Source organism: Neofelis nebulosa, chromosome 2 (assembly GCF_028018385.1).
Source record: "Neofelis nebulosa isolate mNeoNeb1 chromosome 2, mNeoNeb1.pri, whole genome shotgun sequence".
Lineage (NCBI taxonomy): Eukaryota > Metazoa > Chordata > Mammalia > Carnivora > Felidae > Neofelis > Neofelis nebulosa.
Genome location: NC_080783.1, coordinates 34,499,988 through 34,518,507, shown reverse-complemented (window position 1 = coordinate 34,518,507; position 18,520 = coordinate 34,499,988). Strand labels below are relative to the sequence as shown.

The window sequence follows — 18,520 nt, the reverse complement described above, 5'->3', positions numbered from 1 at the left end:
TTATATTAAACCTAAGACGCTTTTCTAAAGAGAAATTTATTTCCTTTTAATCTTTCAATTTTATATTACTAAGAACAAATAAAAGTTGAAATGATTAAACTTCCATTTTTGGGGCACCTGGGTGGCTTAGTCGGTTAAGCGTCCGACATCAGCTCAAGTCATGATCTCACGGTTCATGAGTTCTAGCCCGTGTTGGGCTTTGTGCTAACAGCTCGGAGCCTGGGGCCTGCTTCAGATTCTGTGTCCCCCTCCCTCTCTGCCCCTCCCCTGCTCATGCTCTGGCTCTCTCTCTCAAAAATAAATAAACATTAAAAAAAATATTTTTTTAAATGTCCATTTTCAAGAATGTTAATTCCAAACAAAAGTAGTATAAGGATACCCATGGAACAAATATTTCTTAACCTTGACTTAGAACATATATTTCTTGGAAAATAAAAATAATTAAAAGCTTTAACAACTATTAGAAACTTTCTTATTTTATGTTTTGTTAGAAAGGAAGAAAAAAACTAAGAGATCATGTACTCGAGGAAATGGTGATAGAATGGAGAAGTGACTTCTGTAGACAATTTTCCTCCCTTAAGCAAATGTTACCAGTATTTAATAGACAAACTTTCACTTAACATAAAATACTCAGTATATCAAGATAACAAAATTCTAATGATTATGAACAAAATTATTAAAATTCATAATTTATTAATGAACTTTCTAAAGTATCAACTAGTATAAAAGAAATAAACTAAAAACATATTTGGCTTCTTGATTAAACAAGTCCAACTAAGAATCTCTAATCCAATGCCATCTACAGACTATTCCTAGTTTCCCACCTCCCTGTCCCTACTTTACTGTAGAACTGCCAGTCCTTTCCCAAACTGTACACTTCATATGATGGTATCAACTTGTATTGAGAGTCTTCCCAGGAACCAATTCTATAAACTTGTTATCTTGTTGACTATAAGAACAAAGTAGAAAAATTGCACATAAGCTTGTTCATTACAGACTTATACTGAGATCTTTATTGGATGAAAGCCAAATGCTTTGTGAAATAATTGATTTGCTCTTACATACCTTGTAAATCATAATCTTATTTCCCTCTACAATGGCAGCTAGAAAGTTAAGACTCAGATACATGGTTCACACTAGCAAGTATATAAGACTTTATGTTACAACTTGTATACTAATTTTATTCTATCCATTTTATATCCTTACCTTTGATTCCTCTTTGCTTCATTTTTCTCCTCTACTTCTAGTTAACATTATCCCTGCAATGTTCTCTATACCTTTGAAAAGTACCTTCAATTCTTTTGGGAATTGGTGGGCCAGAAATAGCATCAATATGGCTGAATAAGATCCCTCAATTATGTGTTAGAATATTCATGTTCTAGCCTATGTAGTAAATAATTTGGCCTTGCCCAAAGGGTTCTGGCTTTTGTCCTCAAGCTTCTGGAAAGTAATCTATGCCATGTCTGATAGAAGTGTCTTTGCTCAGGATGAAAGCTGGCCACACTAGATCTTGGGGTGAGCCTGGCCACACCCAATAGTTTCAGGGAGGGGACTAGCCATGCCAGAGAGAACAACCATGTGGTTTAAGGTGGGGACTTTAGGTCACTGGATCTGGAAGTGAGCTCAATGGGTAATCAATCAATGGGTAATCAATCAATCAACCAATAGACTATGCACTAAAGCCTCAATAAAAAATTTGGACACTGAGGCTTGGGTAAGCTTCCCTAGCTGGCAATATTCTGCATGTACTATCACACATCGATGCTAGGAAAGTAATAAATCCTAAGGACAAGGGAAACTTTTCATGTGGAACTCTCCCAGACTCTGACCTATTATATCTCTTCTTTTGGCTAATTTTAACCTATATCCATTCCCAGTAATAAATAGCAGCCATGGACATCATGTTTTCAGAAAGTTCTGTGAGTCCTTCTAGCAAATTATGAAACCCGAGAATGGTTCTGGGAACCCTGTGAACTTGCAAGTAGTGTCAGAAGTGAGGGGAGTCTTGTGCTGAGGACTAGTCCCTCAAATCTTAGAGCTTGGCTTACTCTGAGCTGCAGTTGGGTCATTTGCTACCTCTCCGACTTGGACCAGTTACCTAGACTTTCTCTGTCTCAGTTTTTCACTTACACAATACATACTCACTTGCCCTGCCACTTTGAAGAGTTACAATGATCAAAGGAGAAGATACAATGTGAAAATATCCTAAAGACAAATGATCATAGAACATTAATTAAAAATCTGGGATTTACATGAAAGTAATTTTAAAGGTAAATTCATGAAAACAAAGTTTTCAAAAGGAAAGAAATTTTAGGCCCCAAATTGCCCAGACCCCTTACCTGGGGGTAACCTGAGTGATATCAGAAGGATGCAATATCCTACAGGTAGTGAAGGTGAATGTCGAGTTTGTGCATGACAGACACTTTCCTGGGTTTGAAGTTGCAACTGAAGTAGAGATTTTTGTGGAATCAAACAAAATTGAAAGACTAGGTTAATAATGTAAGACGTTCATCACTATTAATAATATAGCATTAATCAAGGGTATTTTGTACAAAAACCACTAAATTTGGAAATGAAATATACATAAATATTGTATTAGTATCACCTGGCTAGTACATAGTTGAATCCTTCAATACTTTAAAACTGTAATTTAAAGGGATTAAAAATAGCTTGGAAATAAGAAAAAAACACATTCTGAAAAAGTACATTAACTCCCCCGCCCCCAACATCCCAAACAAGATCTAGTCAGTTCAATCTTTCTAGTCAAACTACTCCAGCAGTTCTCAAAGTGTGGTTTGCAGATCCTTACGGGAATCCACAGGTCAAAACTACTTTCATAGCAACCCTAAGATGCTCTTTGCCTTTTTGACTGGGTTGGCATTTGCATGGTTGGTACAAAAGCAATGGTGAGCAAATCTGCTGGCACCTTAGCACAAATCAAGGCAATGGCACCAAGCTATGTGAATATTTTTCACTGTTGTTCACCCACCATAGCAAAAAAAAAAAAAAAAAAAAAAAAAAAGCAGCCAGATTCACACAAGAACGTCTTTGATGAAGCAGTAAAAACTACTTATTAAATCTTGACCCTTGTATCTTAAATTCTGTGTGATTAAATGGGAAGTTAGTATTAAGCACTCTGCTGCATACCAAGATACAATGGTCATCTAGAGGAAAAAGCACATGGGCAATTGAGTTGAAATTTTCTCATGGAACACCATTTTTAACTGAAAGAACAACTAACAAACTAGTTATTCAGACTTAGCTATCTGGCAGAAATTTTCTTGGAAATGAAGGTAGTGAGCCTGTCTCTTCAATAAATAAAAATGGCTTATAGGATTTGCTGTCATTTGCACTTTCAAGTGAAAATTCAAGTTTTGCAGAACTTATATCCACCCCTGGGAGCTTTAAAGCTTCATAATAGTAAAAGACTTATCTGATGACATAGGTGGTGATAGTAACGTAATTTTAATATATTATATAATGAAATAGGTTAACATTTAGAGATGTGCATAACTCAGAGAACCAATATTTTCCAAATGACTAGTGCATGAAGTTATAAAATCATGCATGGGTAAAAGATGGATTCAAAGTGTAGGATAGACCAACAGACTTTAATGTAACAAAGTATGATAGGTTTTTGGATTCCATATTGCTACAAAGAAACTGCTACTTATCAAGTTTTGGTGTAATATCAAAAAAATATTCACAAATACCTGAAGGGGTTATTAAAATACTCTTTGCTTTCATACCTACACCTCTGTGTGAGCCTGCATTTTCTTTATATTCTTCAAGCAAAGCAACATACTATAATAGACTGAATGTAGAAGCTGTATGAAAATCCAGATATCTTCTTTCAAGCCATAAATTAGAGGCTTACAAAATTGTAAAACAATACCTTCTCACTATGTAAAGGAAACAGCTATTTTTCATAAAACATGCTATTTGTGTTAGCATGTAATTATTATTTTTAAATGAGTTAATAAATATTTTTATAATTTCTCAGTTTTGATTTCTAACATGGTAAATATCAATAGATACAACTCACAAAGACAAACTCTCTGGAATTCTCAATTTTTTTTAAGGATGTAAAGAGATCCTGAGCTCAAAAGGTTTATGAACCACTGACTGAATTGATCTTTCTCTCTGCCCAATCTACTTATGCAGGCTGGTTAAGAAGTAGAATGAGAAGGGCCACTATTGCTATAGATTTTTATTTTCTTATGTTAAAGACTGAGTACATTCCAGTTAGATTTAAATCAAGGTAGTCACGTGACCATACTGTTAAGTCAGAATGCAAAATTATTGGACTACATTCACCAAGCACTATTCTTACCTGTAACTGGACCACTAGCTGAAGTAATGGGTGGAAGGAAGATTCCTGTTACTGGCTTGGATATTGAAGGGTTCTGTTCCACTTGAAAAGTGATACCTTCCTCTTCATCCTCTTCTAAATCTGAGAGGTGATAGATGGCATCCTTGGGCAACTGGGTAAAGCCTTTAGTGATGACACCTGGTCGTGGGTCAAGAATGGTTCCTAAATTTGGTTGAGCAAGCTGCTGCCAGTGGTGCAAAGTTTGTGATCCTGAACGTGCAAGACCAACAAACAAACAAACAAACAAACAAACAAAACAACAAGGCATGTTTTAAATTTCCCAACAAGTATTCAATCTTGACACAGAGGCGAAAATTATAATGTGTGAAATATTAAGGCTAACAATAAAACTACTTATTCAGTCTTAATGTTTTGGTAAAATTTGTATGAAGTTCTCTGTGGAAGACTGACAAGATGCTAAAGGTATGAACAATAATCTTTCAATTTCAAAAGTTAACTTTAAAAAGGACACCTAAAGCAGGGGTGAAAAAGTCAAGGCAGCACCCTTGATAGGAACTAGGATGCTGAGGTAGTGATGAGAAATAAGATATGCACCTCAGAGGTGGGGCTGTATTTTCCCAGGTGAACAAAAATCAATACTTTCTTGGCTTGAAACTACACTTATGAACTTTGAAGTCAAAAGCCAGGCTCCTAATTAAAAGACACCTGAATTTCAGTGTTTTGTTTTATTTTTTGTATTCTTCCCCATCCTGCTCATAACTCTCCTTTCCCCAGGCTCTTCAGGCAGAGTAGGAAAGTGAAGGAGATGCTAAAAGGAAGATATATCCCTATGGTTCTTATCTATGAACTCTGGCAAATGACCACCCCAAGCACCTGCACGAGATGCAATGTCTAATTATGTCACTACAGACATTTCATCCTAAGGGGGCAACTCTGACAAATACCTGAACTGATCATTAATGAATAAAACTAACTTATAGAACCTTCGAGTTTGAGGGTTCCTTATAGATTACCAACTCAAAATTTTGTCTAATGCAGACTCTTTTATGATAATAACAGAATCATTTGAAGGTAATCAATATTCCATAAAACAAATTTACTTTGAATTCAAATTCTATTTTAGGAGAGAACAAAAACTGAAAAGAAATTAGCAAAAACTGGAAAAACAAAACCATCCAACCCAGACACACACATCTCTAAGTAAATGACACTTCCTGGGTAAGGAACTCTTTTTCTGAATAGAAAGGTAGAGACAAAGTATTACACCTATATTATTTTCATTTATTTATTATATCCCATTTGTTTTACCATGAAAATTGCCGTCAATGATATTTCTTAGCTAAGGACAAAAGAAAAGACTGCTCTTTCTCCATCACATTTATATTAAAAAAATACTGATGGCTGATGATGGGAGAATGCAGATCTCTGCACACACTTTTTCCACAAAGTACTATAATACACTGTCACACAAATGAGGTTTAGGGATAATAAAAGTATCTCCTGTACATAGTCCTCTTATAATTACAATACAAAGTTTAATTCCAGGAAAAGGAAAGGCCAATAACCAACAGGGCTTACAAATGGCCCTTATTGATTTATTACCTTCAAGTGGCTTGACAATTTGTAATTTCTCAGGCATAAAACCTCGAAGGCAACTGGCACTGCTGAGGTCTGTGATCTCTGACTGGTCGGTGTACAGAGAGGCAAGGCTCTCTGTGGGGGTGCCACAGCCACTAACCCCTTCTTTCTGGTCAGCCAGAACCTGGATCTTCCGTTCCCATTCTTCAGCAAAGAACTGCTTTTCACTTAAGTAGTTCTGTCGCCGCAGACTAAGGCGATGCAGTGCTGTAGCCAAATCACTATCTTCAGAGGGTCCTGGTTGACCCAGCTTCTGAATGTTCCTGTGGGAAAATCATTCACTGACTAGATCTGTAAGGGTAAGGTTGAGAAGCACAACCTAGACTTCTCTTTTCTACAATAGTGAATGTTTAAGAAACTGATTAAATTCAAAGCGTTTTTTTCTTAGATATCAAAGTGTTTTTTCTTAGGTGTCAATAATACAGAAATAATAACAATAAACCAAAATCACTAATACTACATGTCATTTTTTATGGATCATTTCAAGCAACTTCAGATAAATAAAAACATACTGGTTATTATGTGGTGTTTACTAATTTTTCTATTTCACTTAAAATTTTTTTGGAGTACAATTAACATACAATGTTACAGTAGTTTCAGGTGTATAATATATTGATTTGAGAACTATAAACATTACTCAATGCTCACCATAAGTATCGTCACTTAACTTATAAAACTACGGATATGACTATATAAATTCAGTTCAGGTAGCCAGAAAAATAAAAATTATCACATTGCATTGAATCTATAAAACCATTGATTGCAAGAGGTATCATTATTTTATGTACTACTAAGAAAGAAAAAATGCAACCCATTAAACTATGACATGCCATTAACTGCAAAACAAACAATTTCAAAATATAAAATGTGAAAAAATTTGCTTTAGGCCATGTAGTCCTCCACGAATATTGCAGAACATTTAAAAAACCCCCAAGATTTGTAAATACTATATTTTCATAGTTCTGTAAACACATTTGTTCCTTTTCCATATTTTTGAAATCGGAGGTATCTAACAATTGATATCAAAAGAAAGAGTAGCAAGCCAAACCGTAGTTGCTCCTGGCTACTCTATGTGAATTCACAGAGATCTGATTGTTGATCTCTTCCTAAGATAACTATGATCAACGACACAGTATTGACATACAAAGCTACTGTAGGTACAAACTGAAATACAATAGAAAACCCAGGATGAGAAATCTTTCTTTATTTCTTTCTTTTGAAACACAAATATTTTTATTTTTGAACCAAAGTGTATCCATGGACCAAATCTGTAGTTTACAGAAATGTGACCCTACAACAGTGTGATGTGACCAATACCTTCATGTGAAGTGACCCTGGGCAACCTACATAGTGAGTTGAGCCTCACTTCCCTCAACTGTAAATTAAAAAGGTATAGTACCTACACTACAGGGTTGTTGACAGTATTAAATAAGATTTAGCTCCTAGTCCACAATGAGGATTCAATAATGGTAAAAACACCACCACTACCACCACCACCACTACTACTACTGAGAGCAGCTAATACTTGTTGGGTATTTGGTATGTCCTAGGATAGATTTCTGCATTAGGAAGATTTCTCTCAGGTACAAAAAACCTATCTTTCGAAAGCCTTCAGGTGACTTTCCAGTAATGCTGTTTAATTTCTAGTTATTTATAGTTCAATAAGATGAATTAATGAAAGCTGGAAAAAGTCTAAGCTTAAACAAATAGGAAGTTAAGAGCAACCTACTTTTCCTCAATAGGTATTCAAGTTTATTGTTTATCCTAAAGGCACCAAAGCAGTTGAGATTATGAGCATGGGTTATGTAAAGTGTCACTGATGCTATGCATAAACTGCCAATGACCAAACAGATTCAAAAAAATCTGACTTAGAACATGAAGATTTAGATTCAAACTTTGCCACACTGAAGAAGAAAGTAGTAAAGAATTTTACACTTCAATGCAACTTCTGTTTTGAATATACTTAATTAAATGTAGCCTTTTTACTCCAAAAACTTTTAGGAAGTCAATGATCTGTCTTACAAATAATGCTATTGGGCATCATTACTGAATGAAAACTGACAGTTCCAGAAATTCCTTGGAATAGCACAGAACAATGCTGGAATATAAGTATGGGCAGCTGGTATGTCAATGCCATAAGAAATACACGATAACTGCCATGATCTATATTTCTTACTCTGAAACCTCTTCTGAGTTGCCCCCCTGGTTCAGGAGGGTTTTGTCCTCTGTTTGTTGCAAACCAGACTCAAAAGGTTTTGCTGTCATGATGACACTTGAACGGTTGGACCCTGGAATGGGCAGCAGAGCTGGGAATGGGATAGAGCGGCCCCGTGTGTCATTGGCAACCTTGACAGTATCAAATACCCGTTTCTGTTGGGCTCTGTCAAAAAAGAAGTAGTTTTCATTATTGCCACTGTCTACCACTGGAGTGCTTTAGAAAAGAGACACGTGTGTACAATTCATTGAAAATAAAACTACCCCGACTAGCCTCTAAATTTTAAGAGAAATTATTGGAAAATAAGCTTCAGAACAAGAGAACACTCCCACAAATGTGAGCACTATTGAGCCTTGGGGCTCAATTGGTTAAATGTCTGACTGTTCATTTCAGCTCAGGTCATGATCTCATGTTCGTGAGATTGATCCCCACATCGGACTCTGCACTGGCAGTACAAAGCCTGCTTGGGATTCTCTCTCCCTTTCTCTCTCTCTCTCTCTGCCTCTCCCCTGCTTGCCTGCTCTCTCTCTAATAAATAAACATTTAAAAAATATGTAAAAAAAACCCAAATGTCAGCACTATGAGAAAAAAACTGAATACTAAGCAGATTTACAACTGAATTCTCAAAATACCTATCACTTTGGATTGTGCTTTCTTTTTAATTCCATCCCAGTGCCTGGGTAACAATACATGTGATTGTACTTACTTTTGTTTGAAGAGAGAAGATTCCTCATCCAAACTCAACTTTTTACGCATGGTCCCCTCAATCTCAGCTGCCAGGGATTCCTAAGAAAAAGAGTGTGAGATTCCTATACTGATTATGTAAGAAGACGGTTAGGAGAAATGGGTTATCCTTACATGAATTAACAGAGTCTCCAGGGTCCAATACTTTTGGTGTTACAATAAAAGAAAACACAAGAAAATAGGCACAGGCCAAAATGCAAAAAAAAAAAAGAGAGGCACTTTGGAAATGTAACTTTTAAACAAGAACCAACTTCTTTTTCATGATATCTTTTTACAGGCGAGCAGTGGGAAAAACCAATATGATAAACAAAATATATTACCTACGTAGACACAAAAAACCAAAAGATCTGAACGGCTATAAACCGAGATGCCAATAATAATTCTCTGGAAGTCAGGATTTGACAGTATTTCACAATTTCTTTTTGCTTCTCTGTAATCTCTAACTTTTCTATAATAAACATGTATGGCTTTTATAATGTAGAAAAATCATTAAGGAAAAATAAGCAAGTTTTCCTTTTCCCTGGTCAGAAATGAGGATTCAACTAGCATGAGTGCCATGCTCGGTGAGGCTGGGCTGACAATGGCTAGAATTGGAGATACTGGTGTGAACTCATGTTTTTAAATACATGTAGACAGATGAACATAAATATGGATTGGAACATAGATATGGATGTGTTTCAGTGGGTGTATGCATGAACATACATATATTTTCTAGCTCTATCTGCTGAGAGGGACTAGAAGTAATGATACTCTAGTGGCAATGGACACACAGGACCCAGATCTTGAATTCTAAATATCATTCCTCATTAAAACTAACCAGACCTCCTTGGAGAAATGGTTGACTCCAGGACTGGGACAGGAAAAGGGCAAGATGAACTTAAAGGAGATCATGCTGGCCATATCTGTGACAATTTAAGTATCAAAATAAAAATTAGTAATAATGGACTGTAATCCATTGACTAAAATAGGAAGAGTCCATACGAACATAACTAAATGAACAAATGAATAAATAAATGAGACAGAAAGGTTCTGACAAAAAAATGTTGATTAATAAATGTTGAAAAAATGATGGAATTAGAAAATCACCATTTGGCAATCGTCTTAGTAAAAACTGAGTCAGACATGAACCATCCCTAGGTGTTAAAATTAGCAGATAAAAGTTTGCTGAGAAAAACAGGATATTTAAATAGGTCTTAAAGTATCTTCCCACAAAATAGTAACTTTGATCACTTGGCTAAGGTAGCATCTGCCAATTTTCATCATTGTAAAGTTAATTAGCAACACTAATTTAATTAGTTATCAATTAACATTAACTTTAGAATAGAAAAAGTTGGCAGATACTACCTTAACTTAGTAAAGTTAACATCATCAGTAATGGGATAGACAACGTGAGCCTCCTATTACAGTGTACTGAGAAGAACATGGCATTATTTCTGCCAAAAATAAATTGCCTGAATCTAATCATGAGGAAACATTAGACAAACCCAAACTGAGGACATTCTACAAAGGTAATGAAAGGCATGTAAAACAGGCCTTTTGAAACAACCAAATGCAACATATCCTTCAAAGGATATTGTTGGGACAACTGGTAAAATTTAAACTTAGGGCTCTGTGGATGAGATGATAGTATTGTATATCAATGACAGTTTTCTGACTTCGACGGCTGTAGCATAGTTATATAGGAGTGTCCTTGTTTATGGTAGATACACACTGAAGTATTAGGAGTTAATAGGGTGTCTCTGTAACTTACTGTTAAATGGTCCAGAAAAAATATAACAGAATGATATGGCAAATGTAGTAAAATGTTAAAAATTGGGGAATCTAGATGAATGATATATGAGAGTTTTTGTACTATTTTTGTAATATTAGTCTAAGTTTAAAATTATTTCAAAATAAAAAGTTAAAAACCAAAGTCTTGCTCCCATATTCTTCAAAAAATTACTATAATTTATAGTTTCAGTTTTTTAAAATATTTCACAGAATTGCTTATAAGTATTTACAAACTAGGCTGTTAAAATAATTCTTTGAACCAATATTATAAATTCTGGCATAAACTCACAAGTTTTCATTAATCTCTTTAATTCAAATAATACTATATATTGATGAATTAAACAAACATGAATCCTGCCCTCATGGGGCTTACACTCTAACTAGCATGAAATATACCAAGAGACTTAAGATCTGTTGAAATAGGTTTTAGATATTCAGAGTACTATTTGAATAAGTGGCATGTGGTGGGCCTAGGGTAAGGATGACCCAAGTTTAAGTAGCTCTATGGTACACAGACCTAAACCTAATTTCCTTAGGGTTCATCTCATATATTATAATAAACCCGGAAGGTCATCTATTAGAAGAAAGGCTACCATAAGTAAGAGTATTAAGGTAGATGTAAATATACAAATTAAAGCCTAAATGAATAAATGACTTCCAGAAACAAGGACAAACCATGTTCTCTCTTCTCAAGATACTTTATACCACCAGAAACCACATCACTCTCAGGACAATCTAATCTTAAAAAGTTTCCTTAAATATGTAACATCTTTCCCAGAAAAACTCACCCCAGAAAAAGCTCCATATGACTGTGAAAAGTAAAGATGAGCAGCAGGACCAGATCTACTACGAAGTTCCTTTATTTCCTCTTGGGACTCATGTAACATTCCCAGACACTCCATATTCCTGTCTTGTAACTCATGCAGCTGAAAAAAAGGATGGTAATTAGTGTACTTCATTTCATTCTCAAAATGACAACAGGAAAATAAACCCCATTGGGATAAGTATTAATTTTATCCAGAGGGCTAGATAACCTCATGAAACAATTTCAATACAAAGACTCCAAAACAAACTAAGCAAGGAGAGTGTATACATATATATTTCAAGTCACCAGAATTAGGGATGTCTTGGCCAGAATTATACATAAATATGATTTCTGAAAAATCTGAAATGTAGCTGAAGTAACCATAATTATTGTCAATTCAATATTTAATGCTTCAATCCCTTAAAAAAACTTATAGAGGAAGAATAATAGCTATGGTCAACTTAGGTTTAGTATAATGTTAGCTATGCATATTTTTAAATGTCACTCTGAAGTCTGTAAATGACAAGATCAAGCCTACAAAGTATTGTATACGATGCCAGGGTGGTCAATTATCCTAAACAAGTAGTTTCTTCTCCCTTATTTCAGAATCTTCTTTATAGTTAGATACATAAGCATGGTAAAAGAGTACACGATTTTCAGAGTATTTCTTCAAGTGTGGTGTGTGGCCTGGATCATGTAGATTCTAGACCCTTATTCTAAACCTACTCAATTGGAAACTTTTGGGGCTGGTGCCTGTGAGTCTCTATTTAGGACTCATTCTGCCAGGTGATTCTTAATGTATGCCAGGGAACCACCAAATTGTATCTAATACATAGAATTTTTATTTGGATTGAAAGCAAAAGATTTTTGGTGTTTCTTCTGACATATTTGCAAAAACACTTATTAGAAATTATTTTAAAAACTGTTGGGTTAAGGTAAACTGGTAAAAGGGTCACATATTCCTACAGAATCTTACATCTGTTAATCAAGAAAGATGTCATGTTATTAGTTTTAGGGACAGAATTTTTAAATTGCTTTACTTCTTAGATCTCATAATTTAATCTCTTGCTATTTAAAATCCAGTAATTACCTTTAATCATTCTTACTCATGAAGATGAAACAAACTCTTCATTCTTCTCCCCACCATATTACACAAGATAAAGGAAGATTTGATTACCTCCATTGTCAGTTGTCTTTGGGCATCTTTGGAAGCTTGTAGGTGAAGTCTCAGTTCCTCCTTCTCAATCACATGCTAACAACATTTTAAAAGAGACAAGTGAAGCCTTTCCATATAAAGTACAGGCTACTCTCTTTTTTTTAAAGACATCTTTTTTTTTTTTTTTTTTTAACATTTATTTATTATTGAGACAGCAAGAGACAGACCATGAGCAGGGGAGGAGCAGAGGGAGAGGGAGACACAGAATCTGAAGTAAGCTCCACGCTCTGAGCTGTCAGCACAGAGCCCGACGTGGGGCTCGAACTCACGAACCGCGAGATCACAACCTGAGATGACGTTGGACGCTTAACGACTGAGCTACCCAGGCGTCCCTTTTAAAGACATCTTAAGAGTGTCTGTCAGGGGTATGGTCTAGAGACCTATAAAAAGCTAACCCTTCAAAAGCCAAATGAGAGCAATAAAATGGGCAGAATACAAAATCTATTAAGGTATTCAGAGGACAATGATCATTTGTCAATAATTCACATCACAACTTTCTAAGGAAAATCTAACCCCACCTGGCCACGAGAAATAGTAAGTTGAAAGTAGTTATTCATATTTCACGACACAGAAAGACTAGAACAGTAATCAGACTAAAGCACTGTAAAGGGGTAGGGAGTGTGTTTATTTTGCTTAATGTATCTAGCACTTAGCAGAGTGCACGGTATGAGGCCAATGCTTAACAAACATCTGTTGAATGAATGAATGAACCTACTTCTTTAACTTTATGCTGAAGATCGACAATTTGAGACAAGAGAGAGGAGATCTCTTCTTGGTACCGAATCAGTTCATCACTCTTCCCAGATAATTCTTCAGTCATTCTGGACATTTGAGCATTTGTTTCACCTGGGAAACAAAACAAAAACTTAAAAATTAATATAAATGTAGGGTAGGTGTTGGCAAACTATGGCTTGTAGGCTAAATCCTACTTTGTAACAAACACTGGACAATATTATGAATGGATTTTTCTTTAACATTAATTTAAAAAATAAACCCAGATAACCAAGTAGAGGAAAATAAAGGTCCTTCTGAAATAGGCTAATACTGAGACCTGAATAGGAGGCAATGAAGCTAAAAGAGGTGACTTGTAAAGGCAAGGAAGCTAAAAGTTTTGCCTCAATCTTTTTCTTTATGAGGGACAAGAAGGCTGAAAAGAGATAGGTGAATTATATATGTTTGCAAGTACCAAGGCATAATCTCATTTATGTCTTTCAGAACTCTTCAGGGACATCAATAAAATCTCATAAACAAAATTAAACTTAACAAATTTAACAAAGGAACATTCCAAATGCAACAGTCACAATCTGTTAAAGCTATGGAGATGTTTCTGTACAAGGGAGACTTTCTGGGATACCTAGCAAACTGCGTAAAGCCTCTGAAAATCCTTGTAGCCTAGCATTCTGACAGGCACATGAAATAGAACCTTTAGAATTCCATGCAGGAAGGAAATTTTGCATATAAAAATTCTGACATCAAACTCAAGTGGCAAAACTATTTCTCAGTGTTATATACAACTATTTTAAAATTGACAGAAGCTCTATAACAGTTCAAAGGATACTATAAGGAGGCAGGAGATTGGGATCTAAGCTCTTGGGAAAGTCATTTCCTTTTTGTTTTTTAAAGTATAAAATGTGAATAATGGAAGTGCTGATGGAGAAGATTCAACTGAAATTCTTTGTGGTTCTCAAAAATTCTGATACTCTAAGGTATTACATTCTGACACCAACAGCCCAGATGAATTGGTATCATGTATCATATCTTCTCTTTCAACATAAAATGTTATAGATTTACAGAGAAATTATGTATCTTTCTCTAGTAAAGCCTACCTTTTTCTGATTTATTTTTAAAAATTATTTTAATTAATAATACATCAAACCAAAGTATGTTCCTTCATAGACACATAGTTGGCACTCGATAAATACTCATTGAAGGTAAAGTTTTATGCCATCATTTAAGCCCTGGCTCTCCCACTTACAAGTTTTCTAACTTTGGCAAATCATATTCTTTATAGGACTATTTCCCCATTGACAAAATAAAAGCTTTGGCTATTTTCACTCTACCATGCTATAACTGATAGAAATATAGGCCTTTCTTTAACAGTGATGGCAATGTGAAATAAAACTATTTCTTAAAAGTACATATGGTATTTTGCTTAGAGTTGTGGGCTCAACATGATATTCCAAGACTGTCAGTAATTATTTAAAATTGTTTCTTGAGATGCCTCTACTGAAATCATTGATTTAACTTCTGAGTTGGTGAAATGCCATCAAAGAATTGCCCAAAAACTATGAAAGAAAACGCATTAATACATACGAAGTTCTTTAACACAGTCATTGACAAGTTGTTGTTCCTTCTCTTCATAGGTAATAGTTTCTGTCTTTATGTGACAAGCCTTCAAGAAAGAAAAAAATCAGTGTGTGATAATATCTTCCAATACTTTACAGTATTAACTTAAAAAACCTTTAATTCTCATCTGAAGATAAAAGTTCACCAGCTGAAAAGGAAAAATAAAACCCAAAAAGCTTTATCTAAAATAAAGATATGGGGGGGCACCTGGGTGGCTCAGTCAGTTAAGTGTCGGACTCTTGATTTCGGCTCAGGTCATGATCTCACAATCGTGAGACTGAGCCCCGTGTTGGGCTCTGCACTGAGAATGGAGCCTGCTTGAGATTCTCTCTCTCTCTCTCTCTCTCTCTCTCTGTCTCTCTGTCTCTCTTCCTTATTGTCCCTTCCCCACTCATGTGTGCTCTCTCTTCCTCTCTCTAAAATAAAAAAATAAAAATAAAGATATGGGACAGGATATGACAAACATCACCCCCTCATTCCTCTCAGGATCTTTGCACATGCCTACTCATTCTCTCTGATGCCTCCCCTCCACCATACTTTTCTGCTTGGCTAATCCCTAGTTTCAGCTAAAATGTCATTTAAGTAGGACTTCGATTCTCCTCCATTACACAAGTTCAGGAAACCCTGTAATCTTCCAACATAGTTCTTATCACAGTTATAATTATTTAGTTATTTGTGTAAACTACCTAACATATATATTCTGTGCTGTGGCTTTCTCTATTTCATCTATCAGTTTGCTATTATCCAGCTGTCAATGAATGGGATCTAAGTGACAATGAAAGGCAAATACACATGCCTTTGCTATCACTTCCTAATTGGAATGTCAATAACAAATCCTTAGTTATGCCATATTTTACCTCAATACATGGACCTAAATCTTACAGCCTTTAAGGTACAGGAAAGTGGGAATTCGGTTGAATGTACCTTGGATCGAAGAACCATATTCTCCTCTTCCAGTTCCTTGAGTTTTTCTTGTAGCATGTCCAACTGCAACAAACCTTGAGATAAGCTAAAGGACTCATTGAGCCGAAGAGGTGTAGAACAGCTGGAATCAGTTTCACTCTCTTCAGAGGCAATAGAGACAATTCGAAGTAATTCATCTTTCTTGGACAGCTCATGCTGCAGTTGATTAACCTGCACATCAAAAGGCCTGATTTACAAGATGTTCTTTATTTTGCATTATTTACATGTAATATAGCTTTTAATTCATGGAGCAATTGTTTCTCACCATAAAATAAAATTATAAAATCAGCTGCTAGATTTTATTGACTAAGGTAACAAGTGCTAAAAAGAGAATAACGAACCTCAGATACTTCCTAAGATATAATGTTAGAGCATTAACTCCACAAAGACAGCTTTTTCTGTACTAGGTGAAAAGCCAATTTTTATATTCTATATAAATAGGAATGTAGGAGGAAATTTCATATAAGATAATGATATATTCACAGTTAAAAACAAAACTGAAGAAGCTTTCAAGTGTCAGAATAGACCCCTCCTTCAAATTCTCATCCTAAAGACTTACACTTTAAAGCTTTTAAGTATAAATCTGCGTGACTTCTAGAAATAGTTCTAGAAACTATTTTTAACACAAAGGCTCAAATGTTATTAAACATAATGGCATTTATAAAATATTAATGAAACCAGATAGTAACAAATTAAAGGAAATTTGAAAAGTAACCATTCAAGTTAATAATAAATTGGTTCTCACTAAAAAATATTTACTGCATGAAATAAATATATTTTCAAAATTTCTTTTTCTTCTTGTTTGGGTTTCTGAATAAAGATGCTTCATTTGGGTATCTATTATTTAGGGTTATTTTTTCAAAATAAATTTAAGATAAGATCACACAGAAAGTCTACACAAAGGGATGAGGAAAAAGTGTTAGAATCTTAGCAGGGTGACACATGTATGATAGGTACTGAACACAGTACCTACCATATTTTTTTTATACTGACTAAGGTAGAGTCACTTGAGCACTTCTCTGTACAATAACATTTAATTTCTCTACTGGTTAGTTCAATGGCTGACAACAAAGTTAACATATACTGGTGTTATTTATCTACCTATTGTTACCACTTCAGGGGCACCCAGAAAAATAAACTTTTCTATTGTCCAGTAACTAATTATTTCATGCTATAAATACTTGATCAAAGACTTACTTGATCAAAGGCTTGTCCCAGTTGCTCCTCCAGAGCTTCATTCTGCTCAGACAAGACATGGTTCCGTTTTAAGAGAGCTTGTCCAATTCGAGCAGCTAGTTCCAGATCACGATCCCTCTGTTAAAATACCAATACATCTTTTGAGTACAAAAAAAATTTAAATGGCAGTTTAGAAATTCTGCAATTTTGTTCACTCACAAGGAATGTCCCAGAAAGCATCAAGATTCATTTTAATGTCCAGATACCACAAATAAACACAGGGCTTGACACACATATAGTGTTTAATACACACTGGTCAAATGGATGACGGCCATAGTAATAAATGCAAGAGGGCATTTTTCTTCTTGATATCAAGTGAGATTTATTTTATTTTTTAGAGGGAGCAAGCAGGGGAGAGGGGAAGAGGGAGAGAGAGAATCCCAAGCAGATTCCACACCCAGTAGGGAGCCCGATGTGGGGTTTGATCCCACGACCCTGGGATCATGACCTGAACTGAAATCAAGAGTCAGATGCTCAACTGACTGAACCCCCCAGGCACCCCTAAATCAAGTGAGATTTACTGATCACCCTATTAATTACTCAAGAAACGCAACCTTTAAATTTATGATTTTGGGGAATTAAAAAATCAATAGTCTTTACAAAATGAGGATAGGGCCTGGCACACAGTGAAAGCCCAACAAATATTTGTTGAGCATTTGTCTATTAAACATGGTAATGATACAGTACATATGTTGAAAAAAGTTCCAATTATGGGAAAGCTTCTATGCATTCAGAGCCAGAGGCTTAGAGGAAAGCATAATGAAGAGCCCTACTGTCAACTGTTGCAAGAATGATAATGTGAGATAAAAGAGGGGATAGCAGACTAGAAATTTTGAGGTTACAGGTTCTGCTAAAACATAAAGAAGGGAGTCTAAAGAAGTTGGTGGTAATGATGCAGGGAGGCCTATAGAATAGCCAAGCAAACCAAGAGTTACTTGTCCTAAGCAGATGGTGATACTTAGCAAGGGTATAGGAATCCCATCTATGTGTTGGTGGTGAGGACTGTATCCTGTAGGATGAAAACTGTCAATATACATCTAGCTACCTTATATATGAGCATGGGTTCCACTTACATTAATCACTGTATACAGATAGAATTAAGCCTCTATCCTTTTGCTCTATAATACATGAAAAGAGGTAGATGAATTATCTCCAAATTTTCAAGGCCCAATGTATCTCATTTTCAATATAGGCTAAATGGCATACACAAAATCATTCTAGGGAGCTGGGGGGGAGAGGGGAGAAGGGTACTTT

The 18,520-nt window shown here is 35.4% G+C and overlaps 2 protein-coding genes across 6 annotated transcripts in view; both read right to left on the bottom strand.

Moving 5' to 3' along the window:
* The window catches only part of FLACC1 (flagellum associated containing coiled-coil domains 1), a 61,803-nt gene extending 59,405 nt beyond the window's left edge, over nucleotides 1-2,398 (bottom strand). Inside the window, exon 1 of the mRNA XM_058709513.1 lies at nucleotides 2,340-2,398. The gene's annotated coding sequence lies outside the window, so the exon portion shown is untranslated. The remainder of the gene's footprint in view (nucleotides 1-2,339) is intronic.
* Nucleotides 1-18,520, bottom strand: part of TRAK2 (trafficking kinesin protein 2) — a 64,001-nt gene that overhangs the window by 3,317 nt on the left and 42,164 nt on the right. For all 5 annotated transcript variants that reach the window (XM_058709229.1, XM_058709210.1, XM_058709218.1 and 2 more), the window contains 11 exons: nucleotides 17,228-17,344; nucleotides 15,992-16,201; nucleotides 15,035-15,113; nucleotides 13,437-13,567; nucleotides 12,683-12,757; nucleotides 11,489-11,626; nucleotides 8,893-8,972; nucleotides 8,148-8,351; nucleotides 5,936-6,234; nucleotides 4,334-4,582; nucleotides 2,340-2,445 (listed from right to left, as the gene is read on the bottom strand). In XM_058709229.1, coding sequence (XP_058565212.1) covers nucleotides 2,340-2,445; nucleotides 4,334-4,582; nucleotides 5,936-6,234; nucleotides 8,148-8,351; nucleotides 8,893-8,972; nucleotides 11,489-11,626; nucleotides 12,683-12,757; nucleotides 13,437-13,567; nucleotides 15,035-15,113; nucleotides 15,992-16,201; nucleotides 17,228-17,344 — 1,688 coding nt within the window. The remainder of the gene's footprint in view (nucleotides 1-2,339; nucleotides 2,446-4,333; nucleotides 4,583-5,935; nucleotides 6,235-8,147; nucleotides 8,352-8,892; nucleotides 8,973-11,488; nucleotides 11,627-12,682; nucleotides 12,758-13,436; nucleotides 13,568-15,034; nucleotides 15,114-15,991; nucleotides 16,202-17,227; nucleotides 17,345-18,520) is intronic.